The sequence below is a fragment of the Thermobia domestica genome, chromosome 10 (assembly GCF_964235325.1).
Source record: "Thermobia domestica chromosome 10, izTheDome1.hap1.1, whole genome shotgun sequence".
Taxonomy (NCBI): Eukaryota; Metazoa; Arthropoda; class Insecta; order Zygentoma; family Lepismatidae; genus Thermobia; species Thermobia domestica.
In genome coordinates, this window is record NC_137463.1 from 35,778,715 (window position 1) to 35,795,828 (window position 17,114).

Here is a 17,114-nt window from a genome sequence, read left to right on the forward strand (position 1 = left end):
AGGAAACGGGAGAACCCCGAGAAAACCCACGTACACGGTGTTTGTCCACCACAAAGTTCATTTGGCGGGAGCAGGGTTTGAACCCAGGACCCCATGCACCAGAGGTGAACGCTCTACCACTGAGCCACCACGGCCCCGCACAGTTAATAGCCTTATCACTGTTTTCTATTAATTTGTTGTTCTTCCTGTGAGCAAGAAGTGGATGAATTTCCTGATAACTGTGACCCTTTTAGGAGGGGAGTCCAAAAATAAGTTTCCCCTCTCGTTTTCCCCACGAAAGCGAACAGCAATGAGGAAACGAGACAGCAGTTGCACGCACAACACACCCAGACACAAGTGGATATCGTTCATCTACGATACTGCAGATGGCACCGTCGCAGCGCCTGCGCAAAGCGGAGACGAGTCTTTCAGTTTGAGCCTGGTAACTATGGAGAAAAGACGCGTTTTGATGTAGTCAACGGAGGAAGTGCGAGCGACTGTTCACTATGAATGGGAACGTGGCGTATCGAGAGCAGAAATCCATAACCGCCTGGTGTTCTGTTGTTGGATGACAATACGAGACTACATTCAGCGACGGCAACGCAAAACCATATTGCAACTCTTGGGTGGGAGCGCATTGCCCATTCGCCATACAATCCTGATCTCGCACCCAGTGACTTCCAATCTGTTTCCGGCTTTGAAGAAGACTCTCGACGGCAGACGCTTTGGAAGCAATGCTAAAGTCACAGAAGCTGTTCGATGCTTCTTCCGTATGCAGAGTCCTGAATTTTTCCTGGAAGGGTTTTTGAAGCTTACAGACCGGTATGAAAAATGTCTTAATGTACGCAGTACTTATGTGGAAAAATAAAGGTATCTTTAATGTCACATGTAATTTTGGTCTTGCATCCCCATCTCTACCCATAGCCACCTGGAAAAACTTATTTTCGGATTTCTCATTGTATAATGATAATTGTAAACTCCAAGTATGAAAATCAGTAAATTTCAAGTGTTTTAGTTGGTATCAATGTGCTGGTGAACAAAAGGAAATTATCCTTCGCAGCAAGTTCGTTTTATCCAGATGATATGTATACTCGAATTTATAAAGAATGTTATAATAAACATAGTTACTATTATTTGGTAGTCTTGTGTTTCCCTGAAACTGAAAAATAATGTCAATCCCATCTGTGGTCCAAATTTCCATTGTCCCCATAGTTAGCACGGGGGTCTTTTGTTCTAATAAAAATTGATTCAAACTCACTTGAGTCGGTGATGGAGTAACAAGGATGTAGAACTTTAGTGCTTTTAATGTGGGTTGAGAAGCTTGATGTGGGAGGAAAGGGTTTTTCCCCTTGAAGTCCTTCATAGGTCCCTTTATTGTCGTGGTGATGTTCCTTTTTGTGGCTATGCAGTACTGTATACGTGTCGACATAAAGTATTTGATCAATATTCAACTACTTCGTGACATAAGATAAAGACTATTCATATTCGAGTTTATATATTTATACTTCTTGCAAAACTGCTTCTTGACTAATTAATAACCGTAAATAACACGAATTAAGATGAAATCTACTAAGTAGTCAGATCTTTTGACTGATATGATAGTTTAACTGTGCAAGTAGTGGTACGTAAGTAGTTATGGTGTGCAACTAAGAAAAGGGAACTTACATACATATAGAAGATTCAAGTTGGGAACTAAGCGTTCAATTATCTGGAAAAGAAACAGATTAATTCACATTCCATTCTGCGCAACACTTGATTTTCAGAACTCCACGAACACAAGGCTCTCATTCACACAAATATATACAAATACCAACAATTGTATACATGCAATAGCAACAACTTTACAAATCTCAATGCACATTTTTTACATAGGCAATACATAACATACCCACAACATGTAGAGGAAAAATTATGCTACGCTATAGAGGAGTAAGGTCTGAAGCTATAATTATGTATTTATTAGTTATCTCATGGTATATATATAATTTTGATTTTTCTTCCATTGTGCCTTGCAGAAGATGCTACTCTACAGCCCTTGAACCTGGAGTTTTAGCAACTGGTTTTCTCTGATAACAATATTACAAAATACTAGCCAACTGAATTTCAATGTTAATGAACTTGTACGAAGATAAGTCAAAAATTATCCGCAATGTAGCTATGACTTTTCTTACATTGTTCAGACTGACCTCCGTCCTTGTTTATTTTATTGTTACGCTGTTGTGGTCATGCAATGAAAGTTTAATCCTAATTTCTTCATTTGTCTTTTTTTTGTAGCAGATAGATCATGGCCGCTCTGTAAGAAGGAACAACGAGCGGTGAACGTGACATAGTTCTATTAGACAGACGAGTGACTATTGATGAAGTGGCACATCGTTTGAAAATTAGTCATGGTTCTGCGTACGAAATCATCCACAACAGACTTGGGTTTCATAAAGGCACTCGTACGGCTCCTTCCTCGTGCGTAACACTTATGCGACCATTTTTGAATTTTTCAATCTATTCGTAGACACACTGTTCCCGTATTGTGCCGGAAAGTCTTTGATGGATTGCGGCCCATGGATACATCTTCCGATCACAAAAACCGGATCACTGCTCGATGTTTCTCTTTACTGCAAACTTCTAATGAAGTAGCCATGATCTATCTGCATCACAAGGAAGACAAATGGAGGAATTAGGATCAAACGTTCATAGCATGACCACAACAGCACAATAAAATAAACGAGGACAGGGGTCAGTATAAACGTAAGAAAAGTCATAGATACATTGCGGATAATTTTTGACTTACCCTCGTACCTCTATTTATGCTTAAATGAAGTTCCGTCTCTAAATTACTGAAATGCCCTACATAGTTACATTGTCAAAATATGATTTCTGAAAATTGAATTGAAATATGAAATGAAAATAAAACCTTTCATTTGATTAATGACAGTAATTTACGGAATGAAAATGGAAAAAAAAGATAATCTTGAGAATACCCACGAATAGGATTTTGTACCCCATAAACTCATATGGGCAAGGATCGAACCAGAGATGAGCGGTCTAACATTGAGTAACCTGCTCCCACCACACAAATATGTGGCAATATTAAACAACTCATTTCTTTCAGTTCAGTATATAATTCATGTGATTTGTCTTGAATGAGTTTCAACTGGTAAAGAGTCCTTGGAGTTTCATAATGCCACAGAAAATCAGTGAGGTCTTGTACTGAAGGAATATAAATACGTGTCCATAAATGACGATATAATTAAGTGATATTACCGTTCTCGTATTTACATACTATCGGTTTTCTGTATCCTCTCTTAAATCAGACGGAACGTATTAGCCACCCTATTCCCCCTCTAATGGCCTTATAATTCCGGCTAGATAAATAGGATAGAACCTTACGTCATAAGATTCACACAAGACAAACTGAAAGTACATCTACTTGAGTGAAAGAAGTAGTTTAACTAAGTTTTTTCTTATAAACAGATTCAAATAGTCGGCTGATGTTTTACCTATTGTATTGAAAATTAAAGAACTGGAGAAAATAATTTGTATTTCTCTCCATATAACTGTAGTTTACGTTTCTCTGTGTCACAGAGATCACAAAGACAGAGGGATACTATTAAAAGCGAAATCCGATTCACGACTCGAGCAGATATGTACGATCTCGATTACCGAAAGAGAGCGCTGGAGCCACGACACTACAGAGGAATTAAAAAGAAAGAAACGAAGGAAAGAAAAAAAGCATTAAACAAGAATAACAACTTAAGGTATTAACTGACGCATTATTACAAATATTAACTTCAACTAACCCTAATATACGTCTATCATTTAAAAAACTGCGCAAATTTTCCATGGGACCTTCCTCAGTGATATTTTCTTGAAGCACCGACTGCGAAGTCCTAATCTTATCTCATGGTATCATTGTGAAATGAGATCCGTTATAGTATAGAAAATTGCTAGTTTCTAAGTTTTCTTTAACGTCCCACGTTTGTTTCCTGTAAGGTAAAGGAAATGGACGACTACGTAAGTGAATAATAAAGAATTGTGGGAAATGAATGTGGAAGAAAAGACCTTAAGCAAGCCCACTGACATGGTCCATCACAAGCTCATATGCTGGGACCGAAGAAGAACTCGCATCAGAGATGAACGCTGTACCACTGAGCCACTCAATGGTATAAGTATCAAATATAAACCTATCTTCTGGAATACATGAGTTCGGTCTTATTTTCCTTCATTGCAACTTTTTACACTTGCATCATTACTTCCATGATCCATGTACTAGAACTTATATGAAGTCCATTTCCAGTGGGAGCTCATGTGGTTTGGGTCCCACGTTAAGCTGTAAACTCCGTCTCGTATAGCCTCGGTGCTGAAAGGATGCAAAACCTCAATCCAATCATATACATTCCGGAAGGTGTATATTTGATACTTCTAAACCATAATGACTAGTGCCATGAAATGTGATTAGGAATTGCAGTCGACGCTTTTAAGTATACGCCGGTGAGGAAGATGGAAGTCTCCATTGAAAATTTTGGCAAGGGACATTTTCACTACATATATATTTTATTGTACTAATAAATACTTCACCGCTAGCTGATTATGGAAAGCACTTCACTTGCTTATGTGTTGATTCTAACTATTCGAAATTTGCGATTAAAGTTCGGTGTTATTCGTGCGTTTGAAACAGTGACCGACATGTTTGTACGTCACACCCGCTCAGTAGGGCAACGACTTAAAGAAAGTTAAGATTTACGTTAAGATTTATTATATATATATATGTAAATTACAGATTACTTAGTGTACTTTAAACCACGAGAATACATCATATTAACCCACTATTTTTATATACGGCAAGTATTTTACTTATTTTGTCGCTCTCCTTCTGCTATTCTACTAAATTTATTTGTAGTTTCCAATGAGAAATTGCAATATAAAACTATTCCCTGAAGCTTTCAATACGACTCAGAAAATCTGATATGCGTCGTCGCACCAAAAACAGATAATTTCTTTCCGTGACGAAAGAATTTTTGCATTGTGTCTATGCAGCTAAGAAATATTTTCTGAAACTCTTGGTATGTGGTATTTTGAAAATAAATTGTACACGACGGAATCATTAGATTAAAACATTTGGTCAGAAAGAAAATATCCATTATTAAAAAGATAAGAAATATATCAAGGTCAGTTGATGTTAATATTAGAAATGAAATAAACATTATAAACTTAAAAAAATCATTTTGGTAGTTAAACAAAAAGGTACGAGGCGCATCCAGAAAGTAACTTTGCCATGCGTCTCACAAATAGGAAACTGTATATTGCGCGAAGCGACTGCATCCATGTGGGAGAGTAAGGTCCTAGTATGGCGCATGCGACAGCGGAACTTCCTAGTGCTCTCAGTAGCGTCATGGCAGAGGTTGAACATAAACGTTCCTATTCCAGCTCCCACCGCGAGTGCGAGCAGTGATAAAGTTTTTGAATGCACAGGTAATAGCGCCGATTGAAATCCATCGTCAGCTGTACTAGGTCTATGGACCTAACGTCATGAGCAAGCACATGATGCGTCGATGGTGTAGACAATTTGCAGCATGACGCCAAAATGTGCGTGATGAGTTTAGTAAGCAACCCACGTTTCATCATCTGTGATGATCCGGTTCAGAAAATCTTCTCCTTTATCGTGTTATCCTTACAAAAATGTCAATGCACCTTGCTTTGTATTCTGGAGTCAGTTGCTTCGGCACTTTATCACTGTTTGCAATTCACACACGGCGGGAGCTGGAATGGAATAGGAACGTCCATCTTCAACCACTGCCACGACACTCCTGAGAGCACTAGGGAAATTCCGCTGGCACATGCGCCATGCTAGCATCTTATTCTCTCACGTGCACAAGTCGCTTCGTGCAACATAAGGTTTCCTAGCTATGGGACGTGTGGGAAACTTACTTTCTGGATGCGCATTGTACTTCATTCAAAACTCACTAAATACTTTAAGACAGCGAAATGAAAAGGGGGTTAACCATTAAATGCTACGTAGCAAAAAGCACAAGAAAAGCACGAGCCCATCCCAAACCACAGTTCTTTTTACTCACCTGATCTCCAACAGCTTGATAGGTAGGGGGAAAATTAACTGGCATAGTTGCATGGCCTCTTAAAGGAGCCTTTTCCATGTCTTTCTATAGAAGGCCAGAAGCTGCAAAGCAAGGATACCAAAATCAATAACGACGCAATGTATACATTTTTCAATACTATAAGATTCATCGCTCTACACGTAATTAAATATTTAATTTAATATTCTATTGGGGTATGTCGTGTAGTCTAAAGGAAACAATGATCACGCACCTGTTTCTTCACTACATAATACACTGTGCTTACGTGCTTCACTGTTTTCCACACCACTGAATACGTTCTACGAACTCTTCAATTGTAACGTCTACAACCTGATAATAACCAACCTAACGTCTGACAATAAGCAATTAGTAAGTGTTGGATATGTAGTTTCTAATTTTGCAGGATATATAAAATTTTTAGCTGTAAAAATGCATGATATGTACTTTATAGTTATAAATTAGAATGTGTGTTAACAGTGCAAATTTATTTTCCTGTTTGTAAACTCCGTCGTGAAAATCCTATTCGAAAAGCAATATATAACGAATAAATCAATGTTAAATATCCATATTCAACGTTATGTTGCTGACCAACGCTGCTTAACATGATTCATGCTTGGTATTTATTTACTAAACATTCTAAAATTTTGAAAATTTACAACAAATAAAATATCTACCTTAAAGTACGTTGTAACTATTACTCTCCTATATTTCGGTATTTTCTGTGGCAGACACTATCATCAGAGTACGTGAATCCGTAAGAAAACTGAGCTGCTACTACCGGTATATTCCTATTTCCCCAGGTGGACCAGTTTGTGTTTCCAAAGGATCATGAAAACACGAGGATTTGGACACACAGCTCTGAGAAAATATTAACAATGTAATATAAGCTTGTAGTTTTCTAAGGAATTCAGTTTCCTGATGATGGTGTGAGCGAAAGAAGATATCGAAATATATGAGAAGAATAATTACAACGCACTTTGAGTTAAACATTTTATTTTACTCTTTTATACATTAATATTGAAGTTCACATAAAAAATGAAGACTTCAACCCTTTATTATTCGAAAAGTAGGGTCAGTGAGGGTAATTATGAGAGACACCTCACTGATCTTCAACCACTGTAGGTAAATACAAATTAAGAGCACAGCCATTTAGTAACATCCTTCACAATGCTCTGTCTACGAAGTTTTAGTTTACAAAAGTTTGGATGTACCTATCTTTTTTAATAAACTCATTTAAAAAAAAATGTTTTGGAACTTGATAGCCTATCATTAACTTTTATATATACTCGTGCAGTAATATCACTGTTGTAAAACCAATGGGTGTTGATGGAAGCCTGGTAGGTCTGCAGTTATAGGTTAGTTGAATTTGTCCCTTGGGCTTTCGTTTCAGAGCTACAAACTTTTTTGTTGTATCTCATTTTGCTTATATGGAGGGTAATTATGACACGCGTGCTCGATTAATGTATTTGAGAAATAACTGGAATCTGTCTCTGTATCCTAGTACGTTAAGTTTCAAAAAAGCTGTATCCTGTAGTTTAGGCAGTCTCATAATCTTGTTTCTTAGTAACTTTCAAAACTGCACACCTAAAAAATAGCCTAGGTTGCATATTAACATAATAAAACATAAAGAAATAGAAGTAGCCTAAGTTGTTTTTTCGTGAACAGTTTAGAACTTGGTCTAAATTTGTTTCATAAGACTGTTTTGTAACCTGAAACTAATATTAACCTACAGGCCTATTAGAATCAACTTACATCAGTAGCTATTTCCAATTCCTTTCTTAGTTATTTTCTTGTAACTCAGCCAAATATATGTATCTTTATGTAATAAACACAAAATAACGAAGACTTCTTTGTCTCACAATTGGACTCCTTCATACCTCAATATCATATACAGACAGCTAGGTACAACAGGTGTCTCATAATTACCCTTTTGGAAGGAAATCATAAGACAGTACAAATTTGACACTTACTCATCAACTTGTGAGATGACATGACCAAACTGTTACTCTACTGGTACCATAAGCTGTTGCCTAGGTTAACTGCTTTCAAAAATAGTGTAAACTGACTAACGTGGAAATGTTGTGAAATTTGTCTCATAATTACCCTCACTGACCCTACTCTTTTCACTTTCTTTTCTTTTTGGGGGGGGGGTGAGATAACTACTGAAATGAACTTATAATTCAAAACCACGCTCAAGAACTCTAAGTATCATTCTACTTACTCTTGTAATTTCTGAATTTCTATTCAGGAACTTATTCTTGTAATTCCTGAATTTCTCTAAGCTTCCAAGCTTTCGACTCTCCCCTGGAGTCTTGGTCACGGAGGTTAAAAACAGGAAGAAAAAGAATAGAAACATCAAGGAATAGAAATGGAACAGACTTATCAAGGGAAGAGCTGCGTTGTACGGAAACACGTTGTCAAGTACCTGTTAGTGTTATTAAAAGCCCCAAAAACTTTGGAAAAGAACATTATCCAATTTATGAGTTATTACATGCATCTCAATGAAAAATTGGATATTTATGAAATAACATGCTGTTGCCGAAAAAGTTAATATAGGCAAAACGAAATGAAATCTAAAAAGTCCGAGTAAAGAAGCATTTTATAGATCCAAAAGCGGAAAATCCAATGTGAGGTTTATCGAAACAACAACAACAACAACAACAAAACAAACAAACAAACAAACAAAAAAAAAAGCAACACAGGATATAAGATTCAAAAACTCTATTTGGAGCTAGAAATGAAGTAGAGAGACTAGTTTCTGAAAATTTATATATATATATATATATATATATATATATTATATAGACAAGGGATGGTTGAGTGACGAAAAGGAGGCGGTAATTAAAAAACATTTCACAGCATTGGCATGACAATAAAAATAATAACATGAGGTGGCAACCTCCCAACAAGGAACTAGAAAGGCGCACAAATTGCCTCCGCTATATTTTACTTTGGATGAACTTCATCTGGTGATTATTGACGTACTTGACACCGTGTTTCCGCACAACGCAGCTCTTCCTTTGATAAGTCCGTACCATTTCTATTCCTTGATGTTTCTATTCTTTTTCTTCCTGTTTTTTAACCTCCGTGACCAAGACTCCAGGAGTGAGTCGACAGGTTGGAAGATTAAAGAAAATTCAGAAATTATAGCAATCTGTAAGTAAAATTTATAAATACAGCTTCTCTAAAGACAGCAAATCAATAATCTTTGTTGAAAATTAGTTCAGGATTCGCAAAATATAGAGGAACTGTGAAACCGCCGCCTAAAATATTTTATATATATACACACACGAGACTCCATGAATACGACTACACTGTCAATATTTGTTTTTTCCATCTTCCTATGTCATCCCCTCCCCTCCTTTGATCTAATGTTTCTCCTTGCTGTTTCAGTGATTGTAAAAGAGCGCTGCTAAACCATATATCGAACAAAGTTGGAAATGACTAGTCTAATCGGGGTTGTAAGCTATATTTATATATGACAACTTCATGTAGGCGACGTTACTGAGTTTGAAGTAAGAAACCATTTATCAGGGTGTCTACTAAAATTCCAAAATGAAATTTCGTGACTTTTTCATGACCCTTTCTTTACTAAACCGTAACATTTCGTACCATTCTCAAGAGCGAATTTAGCCGAATTTTCATGCATACGATAGAAGCATGCTTTGCTTGCGATTTGGTAGCGTCTAAAGCCGATCATAGACATTTTTCGTGGTAAATTTTGACGTTTTATAGAACAAAATTTTCTAGTCTGTACTTATATTTGTACAGATAAAAAAAACTTTCTGGACCAAAAGCTAAATTTCGTGACTTTCTCCTGACTTTTACGACCGTTTTCTGATTTCGTGACCGATAGACACCCTGTTTATCCAAGCTAACGTGAAATCGGCCACCACTAAAGACCAGTCCACACAATGCAAACCGGATATTATACTATACAAGTTCAAATCGACTCAAATACCAAAAATTTCCAGCCACGATACCAGTCATTATGGATGGATCAATCCTTACGTACTTTCAACATAATCTGTTTTGTTTCTGGTGGGATCCACTGAAATGTCCTTCATACACATATTACAATACAAGGGATGGGTCAAGCATGATGTACTATCTGCATCATCTATTTCTAGTGGGATGCAACATGTTTGATATAGGTCATACCAATCAATGGGTCAAGCATGATGTATTATCGGCATCAGTTTCCGGTTAGATCCGAAGAAATGTGCTTCATATAAGTCTCACAATGCAATCAATACGTCAAGCATGATGTAATACAGCACCACTATTTCTGGTAAGATCCAAAGAAATGTGCTTCATTCAGAACTTAAGATACAATGGATGGTTCAAACATGAAGTACTTTCGCCATCATTTGTTTCTAGTGGGATCCAAAGAAATGTTACACACGGAACAATGCGTTGAACTATAAACATATTTGAAGAGGGAATTCTAATTTCTGAAACAAGAAACTTTAAGGAATAAAAAAGACCAAAGGTAAGGAGACATATTTTAATAAACAGAAATACAAATCGCATACAGGTTTATGCTTCCTTTATTTAGAAGTTATACTGATTCGTATCGGAAGTACAACTTTCGGATCCTTACACTTTAGTTATCACTGAAAATGAAAATTACTTGACTTATTCATTTCATGTAAATGACGCAACACTTAGGTTAACCAAGAAATTGGAAATTACTTTTACAACAGCGAAAAGATGAAATGACTAGACTAGTGAACTGGCTTTTCACTGTCAGTTACAAAGCATGCAAATGAATGAAACATGTGATTGAGCTAATGGTTGGGTATCAGGAAAAATAAATATAAAGCAAAACAAAATAAAATCTGCCAAAACCAGTAAAGAGGGTAATATGAAACGTACACTTGTGAATGAATGGGCTTGAATTAATGATACAGATTAAAAATACTCACTTTTGGCTTTTTTTTTTTTTTTTTTTTTTTTTTTTTGAAGAGGGGGAGAGGTTGTTCCGGGTGGCTACAAATATGCAAACTAGACCTGTAGTTTGTCATCACTGTAGACCTATAGGAAGTGCCCAATAATTATGGGGGTAGAAGATATTCCATTTAAATAACATAGGAAGAATTTTCAGTTCTCCATAGTTGGAAATGTGAGACGTTAAACTAAATAAGAGTAATAATAATAATTTTTATTTTTGGTGATTTACTTTACCTGAACGATACCAGATACCGATCTATACTGAATATCAAAAATATACAAGCATATCAAATTTCAACTTTTTATTCTAATTTCAATTACGTAAAACATGAGATTTAATGCCCAAAATGACAATAATAATAATAATTAAAATAACATAGAATTTTTTCATCCTTCCCTTTTACCTCCCGAAAATATAAAAAATATATTTTCAACAATTTTCCTCTTGGATTTTCTCCTACAGCTATTCAGGGTGTCTACTGAAATTTCAAAATGAAATTTCGTGACCATTTCTTTACTAAAACATAAAATTTCGTAACATTCTCAAGAGTGAATTTGGATGCGAATTAGGCCCCGAATTTTCATGCATGCGATAGAAGCTGCTTTGCTTGCGATTTGGTAGCCTCTAAAGCCGATCACAGATATTTTTGGTGGTGAATTTTGACGTTTTATAGAACAAAATTTTCCAGCCTGTACTTACATTTGCAGGCTAATAAAAAAAATAAATAAATAAAAATTAAAAAAAAAAAAAAAAGATGTAAAAGCTAAATTTCTTAAATTTCATTACATGCCAAATTTCAACCTTCCACGTTAACTGGAAGTGAGTCAGTTTGTGTTGCGTTACATACTGGAGATTAAGAATATCACTTATTTCCGGATAATGCTTATGCCATCCATAACTCTAAAGATGTTTTGAGGGTTGCACATGAGCGTTATGAGAAATGTACATTTATGAATGAAGCGAATGTGGATACTACCGATAGGTACCGTTGCCGGTGAAGATGTTAGCAGATTGACTCAATTAACGAGCGAGATAATCACTGTAATCATATAATGAAAAAAGAAATCACTTTCATTCAAGAGTTACCGTGTAAAGTAATAGACATCGTACGTAGTATTAACGTAGGTAGTAATAGTATAATCTTACGACGCTCATCAGTGTGATCCTAATATTTCAATAAAATAAAATAATCAATTCATAATAAATATTTTTTTCTTTTGATTACATGAGCATTTTTAATTTTTTTCTACCAACATCAAAAAACGTGTCGTTGGACGTTCGAAAACGATTTATTAAGACCTTGGTATGGAGCGTGGTGCTTTACGGATCAAAGACTTGGACACTGAAAAAAGTTGAAATATCCATTTGAAATGTGGTGTTGGCGCATATCATGGACCGGAGGAAATAGAATGAAGATGTACTAAAGGAAGCTAATGAAGGACGACAGATCATGAAGATAATACAAAAAAAGAAGAAACAGCATGCTTGGCCATCTTATTCGGTACTCTGATTGGATCACCGTGTCGGTGGAGGGAAAACCAGGAAGAAAGACCAAGAATACAATATCTAGGTGCAGTAACAAAGAAGAGACGTATAAAACAGTTCTCCCACTGGGAGAGAAGAGGTTTAAAATTTCCATGTTGCCCACCAACTTATGGTTGAGGTGAACAAGAAGAAGAAGGGTTCACTCGAGTAGATGGTTCTACAGGTAAAATAAGATACGAAACATTTTTCGTGAAGGAATGAGTGTGAAGATTAGTAGCTAATTGCTATCAGTGTACAGCATATTGAAATGAACTTTGAGTTATAGTGGAAATATTGTGTGTGTGTGATCTTCCACTATCCTCGTTTATACATATACCCTAGTCGATGACGCGCCTGTCGGACGCACCCCGTCGTTACTGCTTCGGGCTCGCATGCTGCGCTCCTGTCCTGACTCGGTTCGATAGCATTCGTGCTTGCTGGTGGCCACCTAGCACAAATTACTTCGCGTTTTATGCACTGTACTTTTTATGCCATACGTCCACACTGTCTTTACACTCAGTGCTCCTGAAGTAGTAATGGAGCTCCGCACCTAGTGCACGCTCTGCTATAAGAAATACAAAGGTATAATCTAACCTAAAGATGTAAGAAACATGTTAAAATTTGGAAGAATCGTCTGCTCGAGTAATGCCTACTAGTATATACATATTACAGCACGAACTGACTTTTAAAAATTGTAATAACACCCCGTTTGTGAATAGCGGTCATCATCTTGCGCAGCACGTGCCAATTACTCCATTCATGCTTTCTAGTGGCCACCTAGCACAAACTGGCTTGTGTTTTAAAGTTATGTGCACACGTTGTGTTTATACTCAACCCTCAAAAACTTCCTCTGCACTCATTAAGGCAGTAAGAGTGATTTGCCTGGTAAAAGAAGTCCATACCATACTTCATGAATATAAGTATCCTTTTTGTGTGACAACTTCGTACAAGAAATATTTTCGTATGAGTTTTGTAATCTTTGATATCCCGGGGACATGTATTTGATAGTGGGCTCCTCTCCCACAACCCCTTTCAAAATGTTCATTAGAGTAAATTAATTCTGTAGTAGGATGTTGTTAATAAAACTGGCTGGGAATAAGAAGATTCATTGTTTTCGTTACTTCTGAATAGCGGGTAGTTTGCAACACTTAACAGCTGGAATGTACTAATTTTGCGCAGTAATACAATAAGATGAATAAATACCGAGTAAAGAGCAAAGAAAGTTTGAAAATAACATTTTTTTTTTCCGATTACAAAGACGAGTAATTCTAGGTAAGGTATTCCAATAAATAAATAAATAAATAAATAGTAATACAACGTTGAAAACAGGTTCATGTGCTTCTTAATACTGGGCCGCCATCTGCGGAAGACTGGCCTAATATAGTTTAATTGTGATTATCTTTGGACCCACTTTGCGATACTTAACCCTTAGTTTGCTACACAATTTCCATAATACTGCAATTATGCTTTAGCTTTGCTTTATAGCAAAATGTGAAAGATAGGTAGACAACTTAAGTTAAGGAGAAGTATGACTACCAAATAGCTTAGTGTCTAGCTACGATTATTCTAGGAAATAAAAGTTGAGAAATTAAACATTTACTTCAGTCAAATACGAACTTAGCCGTAATTTTTATGGGAAAATCTTGCGAGGAAATTGCTAAATACACTTTCGGTTTCCACGCTAAGACACTTGGCAAATCAAATACGTTTCAGAGTATACTAATGCGAATAAGCATATTCACATACCATGTTTGCTTATTACAAGTTATATTTTTAAGTGTAATGCAACATATTCGTTACACAATAAGCGTAGTTCGTCTGTCTGTATAGACAAACGAAGGATTTCAGCCTCGTATATTCCTAATGTCAACCATTGTCAGGTATGCTATTAACAATAGCAGCAGTAAAAACTTACCATTTTCTTTTCTCAAAAAGAACTCTCCCAGAATACATAACATTAAATATGATTAGTTTTTACCATAATCTGTAATACATAACAGGAAAAAGATAACAAAAACTGTCACACATCCACGCAACTTTCTGCACACTACCTGCTTCAATCTTGCCAGGTACTGAGTGATCTCCCTTCTCCAGTGCTCGCACAAAATATTTCTAATTAAGCATGGCAGTGCGGAATGATCTTTACTTACGTAATTACACAAATTGTATCGGAAATTAAAATTTACACGATAAAATTATCTGTAAGGAACTTATTTATGCAGACATCGAATACTGTAAAATAATAAGGATAATGAACATAATTAAAAATATACAGTAAATATAAGGGGTTTCATTCCGTACTAAAGTAATATGTATATGTTGTCGGACACACCGCACCTAACTTTTCTGAATGTGTTTAAATGTTGTACGCACTCTTGTGTCCGTAGCTCTCTAAGATTTATTTACATAATAATTCGACCTATTCATTTCCTTATCCGTTTTCTTCTACACAACCCAAAATTTACGTTTTAGTTTACGGCAAACGCATAGAAATTATAATGGCTTTTTCAATTTTTATCATTGATTTGCTTTACGCAAAGTTTGTGGAGATATTTGTACACGTTTCCAAATACAAAAAAAGAAAAAAGCATATTGAGAAATTAGCTACGAGAATCGTCTTAAAACCAATTGGAATAAAAGAGAAATGAAACTCATTAAAATCTGCAGATTTAAATACAAGAAAAATACAAATAGAACTTACAACCGTAAGCGAGGAAAAGCAATTAAAAAAAAAACACAACTTCAGGACAGGACAACAGGAAATTAACAACAACAGGAAATTAATTTTGAGGCTCGCCGGCAAGAAGGTGTGATAAAAAGGGGTCGTGATATATAATAAATAGATTGAGGAAGCCTAGTCTATTGCATCATTATATAGTAAGTCTTTCGTAGTCTTTTATCTTTCGTTTTAACGAAGTGCAAGAGAATTTACGTAAATCAATTATAATAATGGAACGGCAGAATGCATACCTAAAAAGTGCCGGTATATAGGTCTAAAACGAGTAAAGAACTCATACAAATGCCTACACGGAAGCTAGATACTAACAGACACGTGGTAGTCTGAAAATAGTTTAACAAAATAAGCAAAGTTTGTATCCAGTACCAACACAATATTATGTGATCCTGAGTAAAAAGACTTTTTCGTCCTTCTACTTTTTGACGTTTAGGTAAATTGAAGAAGGAGGGGACGGGGAAGAGGGGTAGGGTGAGAACGTGGCAACAGCGACTTGTCAAACAGAAAGCGGAAAAAGTTTTGACCAGCGTTGCCAGACTCACTGCTCGGAATTATCCCAAACCCTGATCGAAATTATGCTAGATTCGGTCAAATTATGCTAGATCCTCATAATTACTAACTCAGGAGTTTTTAAAGAAGAAATCTCCAAAATTAGAAATGACAACTCAGGATGTAGAAAAGCCTTTCAATTTTTCCTTTTTTTATTTTTGTTCATACTAACCTAATTAAAAAATGATTGAAGTTCCAAAACGAACATTAAAACTTCTGGAAACTAGAGGTTTTTTGTACAAAGCCTTTCAATTTTTTCCTTTTTTTGTTCATACTAACCTAATAAAAAAAAATGATTGAAGTTCCAAAACGAACATTAAAACTTCTGGAAACTAGAAGTTTTTTGTACAAAGCCTTTCAATTTTTTTCCTTTTTTTGTTCATACTAACCTAATCAAAAAAAAAAAAAATGATTGAAGTTCCAAAACGAACATTAAAACTTCTGGAAACTAGAGGTTTTTTGTACGTTCTGATTTTTTTCATTTTGAAAGAAAATGACCTCGCAGTCTTTTAGAAAACCTTGGGTGGAGCTACTAAAAAAAAGAAAGCAAGAAATAAAAAATGCATCTCTGGGGTGGACTGGGTCAAACATGGCAAAAGGCCTTTGAGTCACCTGCATTTGTGTGCTATATGTTTAATCTTAACGTCAAGAAGTTACCGTCTGCAATAAAAGTCGTTTTCTATTTCATTTTCAGAAACACTAAATTGATTTTACTCCCACCCCCCTTCTCTAAAGGCATCGATAAAGGGATGACCTCCCACCGTTTCAAACTTGCTTCGAACAATAAGACTGTCTATATGGTTTATCGGCTGTATGAATCAATGGGAGAGGATATATTTCTGCAATTCTTTTTCTTCCCACGACCAACTTCTTTCTCATCTCCAGGTTTTTCGGTTTTTGATAAACTTGTTGAGATTATGCTAGATTTGGTAGGAAGCTAAAAGCAAGATGCTAGATGCTAAAGACATGCAAATTATGCTAGATCTAGCATCATTATGAAAGATCTGGCACCGCTGGTTCTGACCGGTGGCAGGTGCCACCATAAAACTCACGTGTATGTTTAAGTAACCTAACAATTGAATCAAGAAATATAAACAATTAAGCAATGATATTCACCTTTATATGTGATCGTTTATAATGGGTGCGAAAGTTTTAGCCAACTTATTTGACCACATTACCGTCAAAGAAAAGTTTGATACAACATTTGATGGAAAAGTATGACAATGTAAAATTGGCTTTATAGAAATAGATAGATACCGTGAAATCTCCGCAACAGGTATATTAAAAA

The 17,114-nt window shown here is 35.9% G+C and overlaps 1 protein-coding gene across 4 annotated transcripts in view; it reads right to left on the reverse strand.

The window, feature by feature from the left end:
- The window catches only part of ClC-c (chloride channel protein 3), a 151,245-nt gene that overhangs the window by 95,892 nt on the left and 38,239 nt on the right, over window positions 1-17,114 (reverse strand). For 2 of the 4 annotated variants that reach the window (XM_081728022.1, XM_081728020.1), the window contains exons 1-2: window positions 14,459-14,618; window positions 6,048-6,148 (exon numbers count right to left, since the gene is read on the reverse strand). In XM_081728022.1, the coding sequence (XP_081584148.1) occupies window positions 6,048-6,125 (78 nt within the window). In that variant the 5' untranslated portion in view covers window positions 6,126-6,148; window positions 14,459-14,618. Of the gene's footprint in view, window positions 1-1,644; window positions 1,688-6,047; window positions 6,149-14,458; window positions 14,619-17,114 lie in introns of those variants that run through there. The other 2 variants (XM_081728024.1, XM_081728021.1) reach the window with 2 other exon arrangements.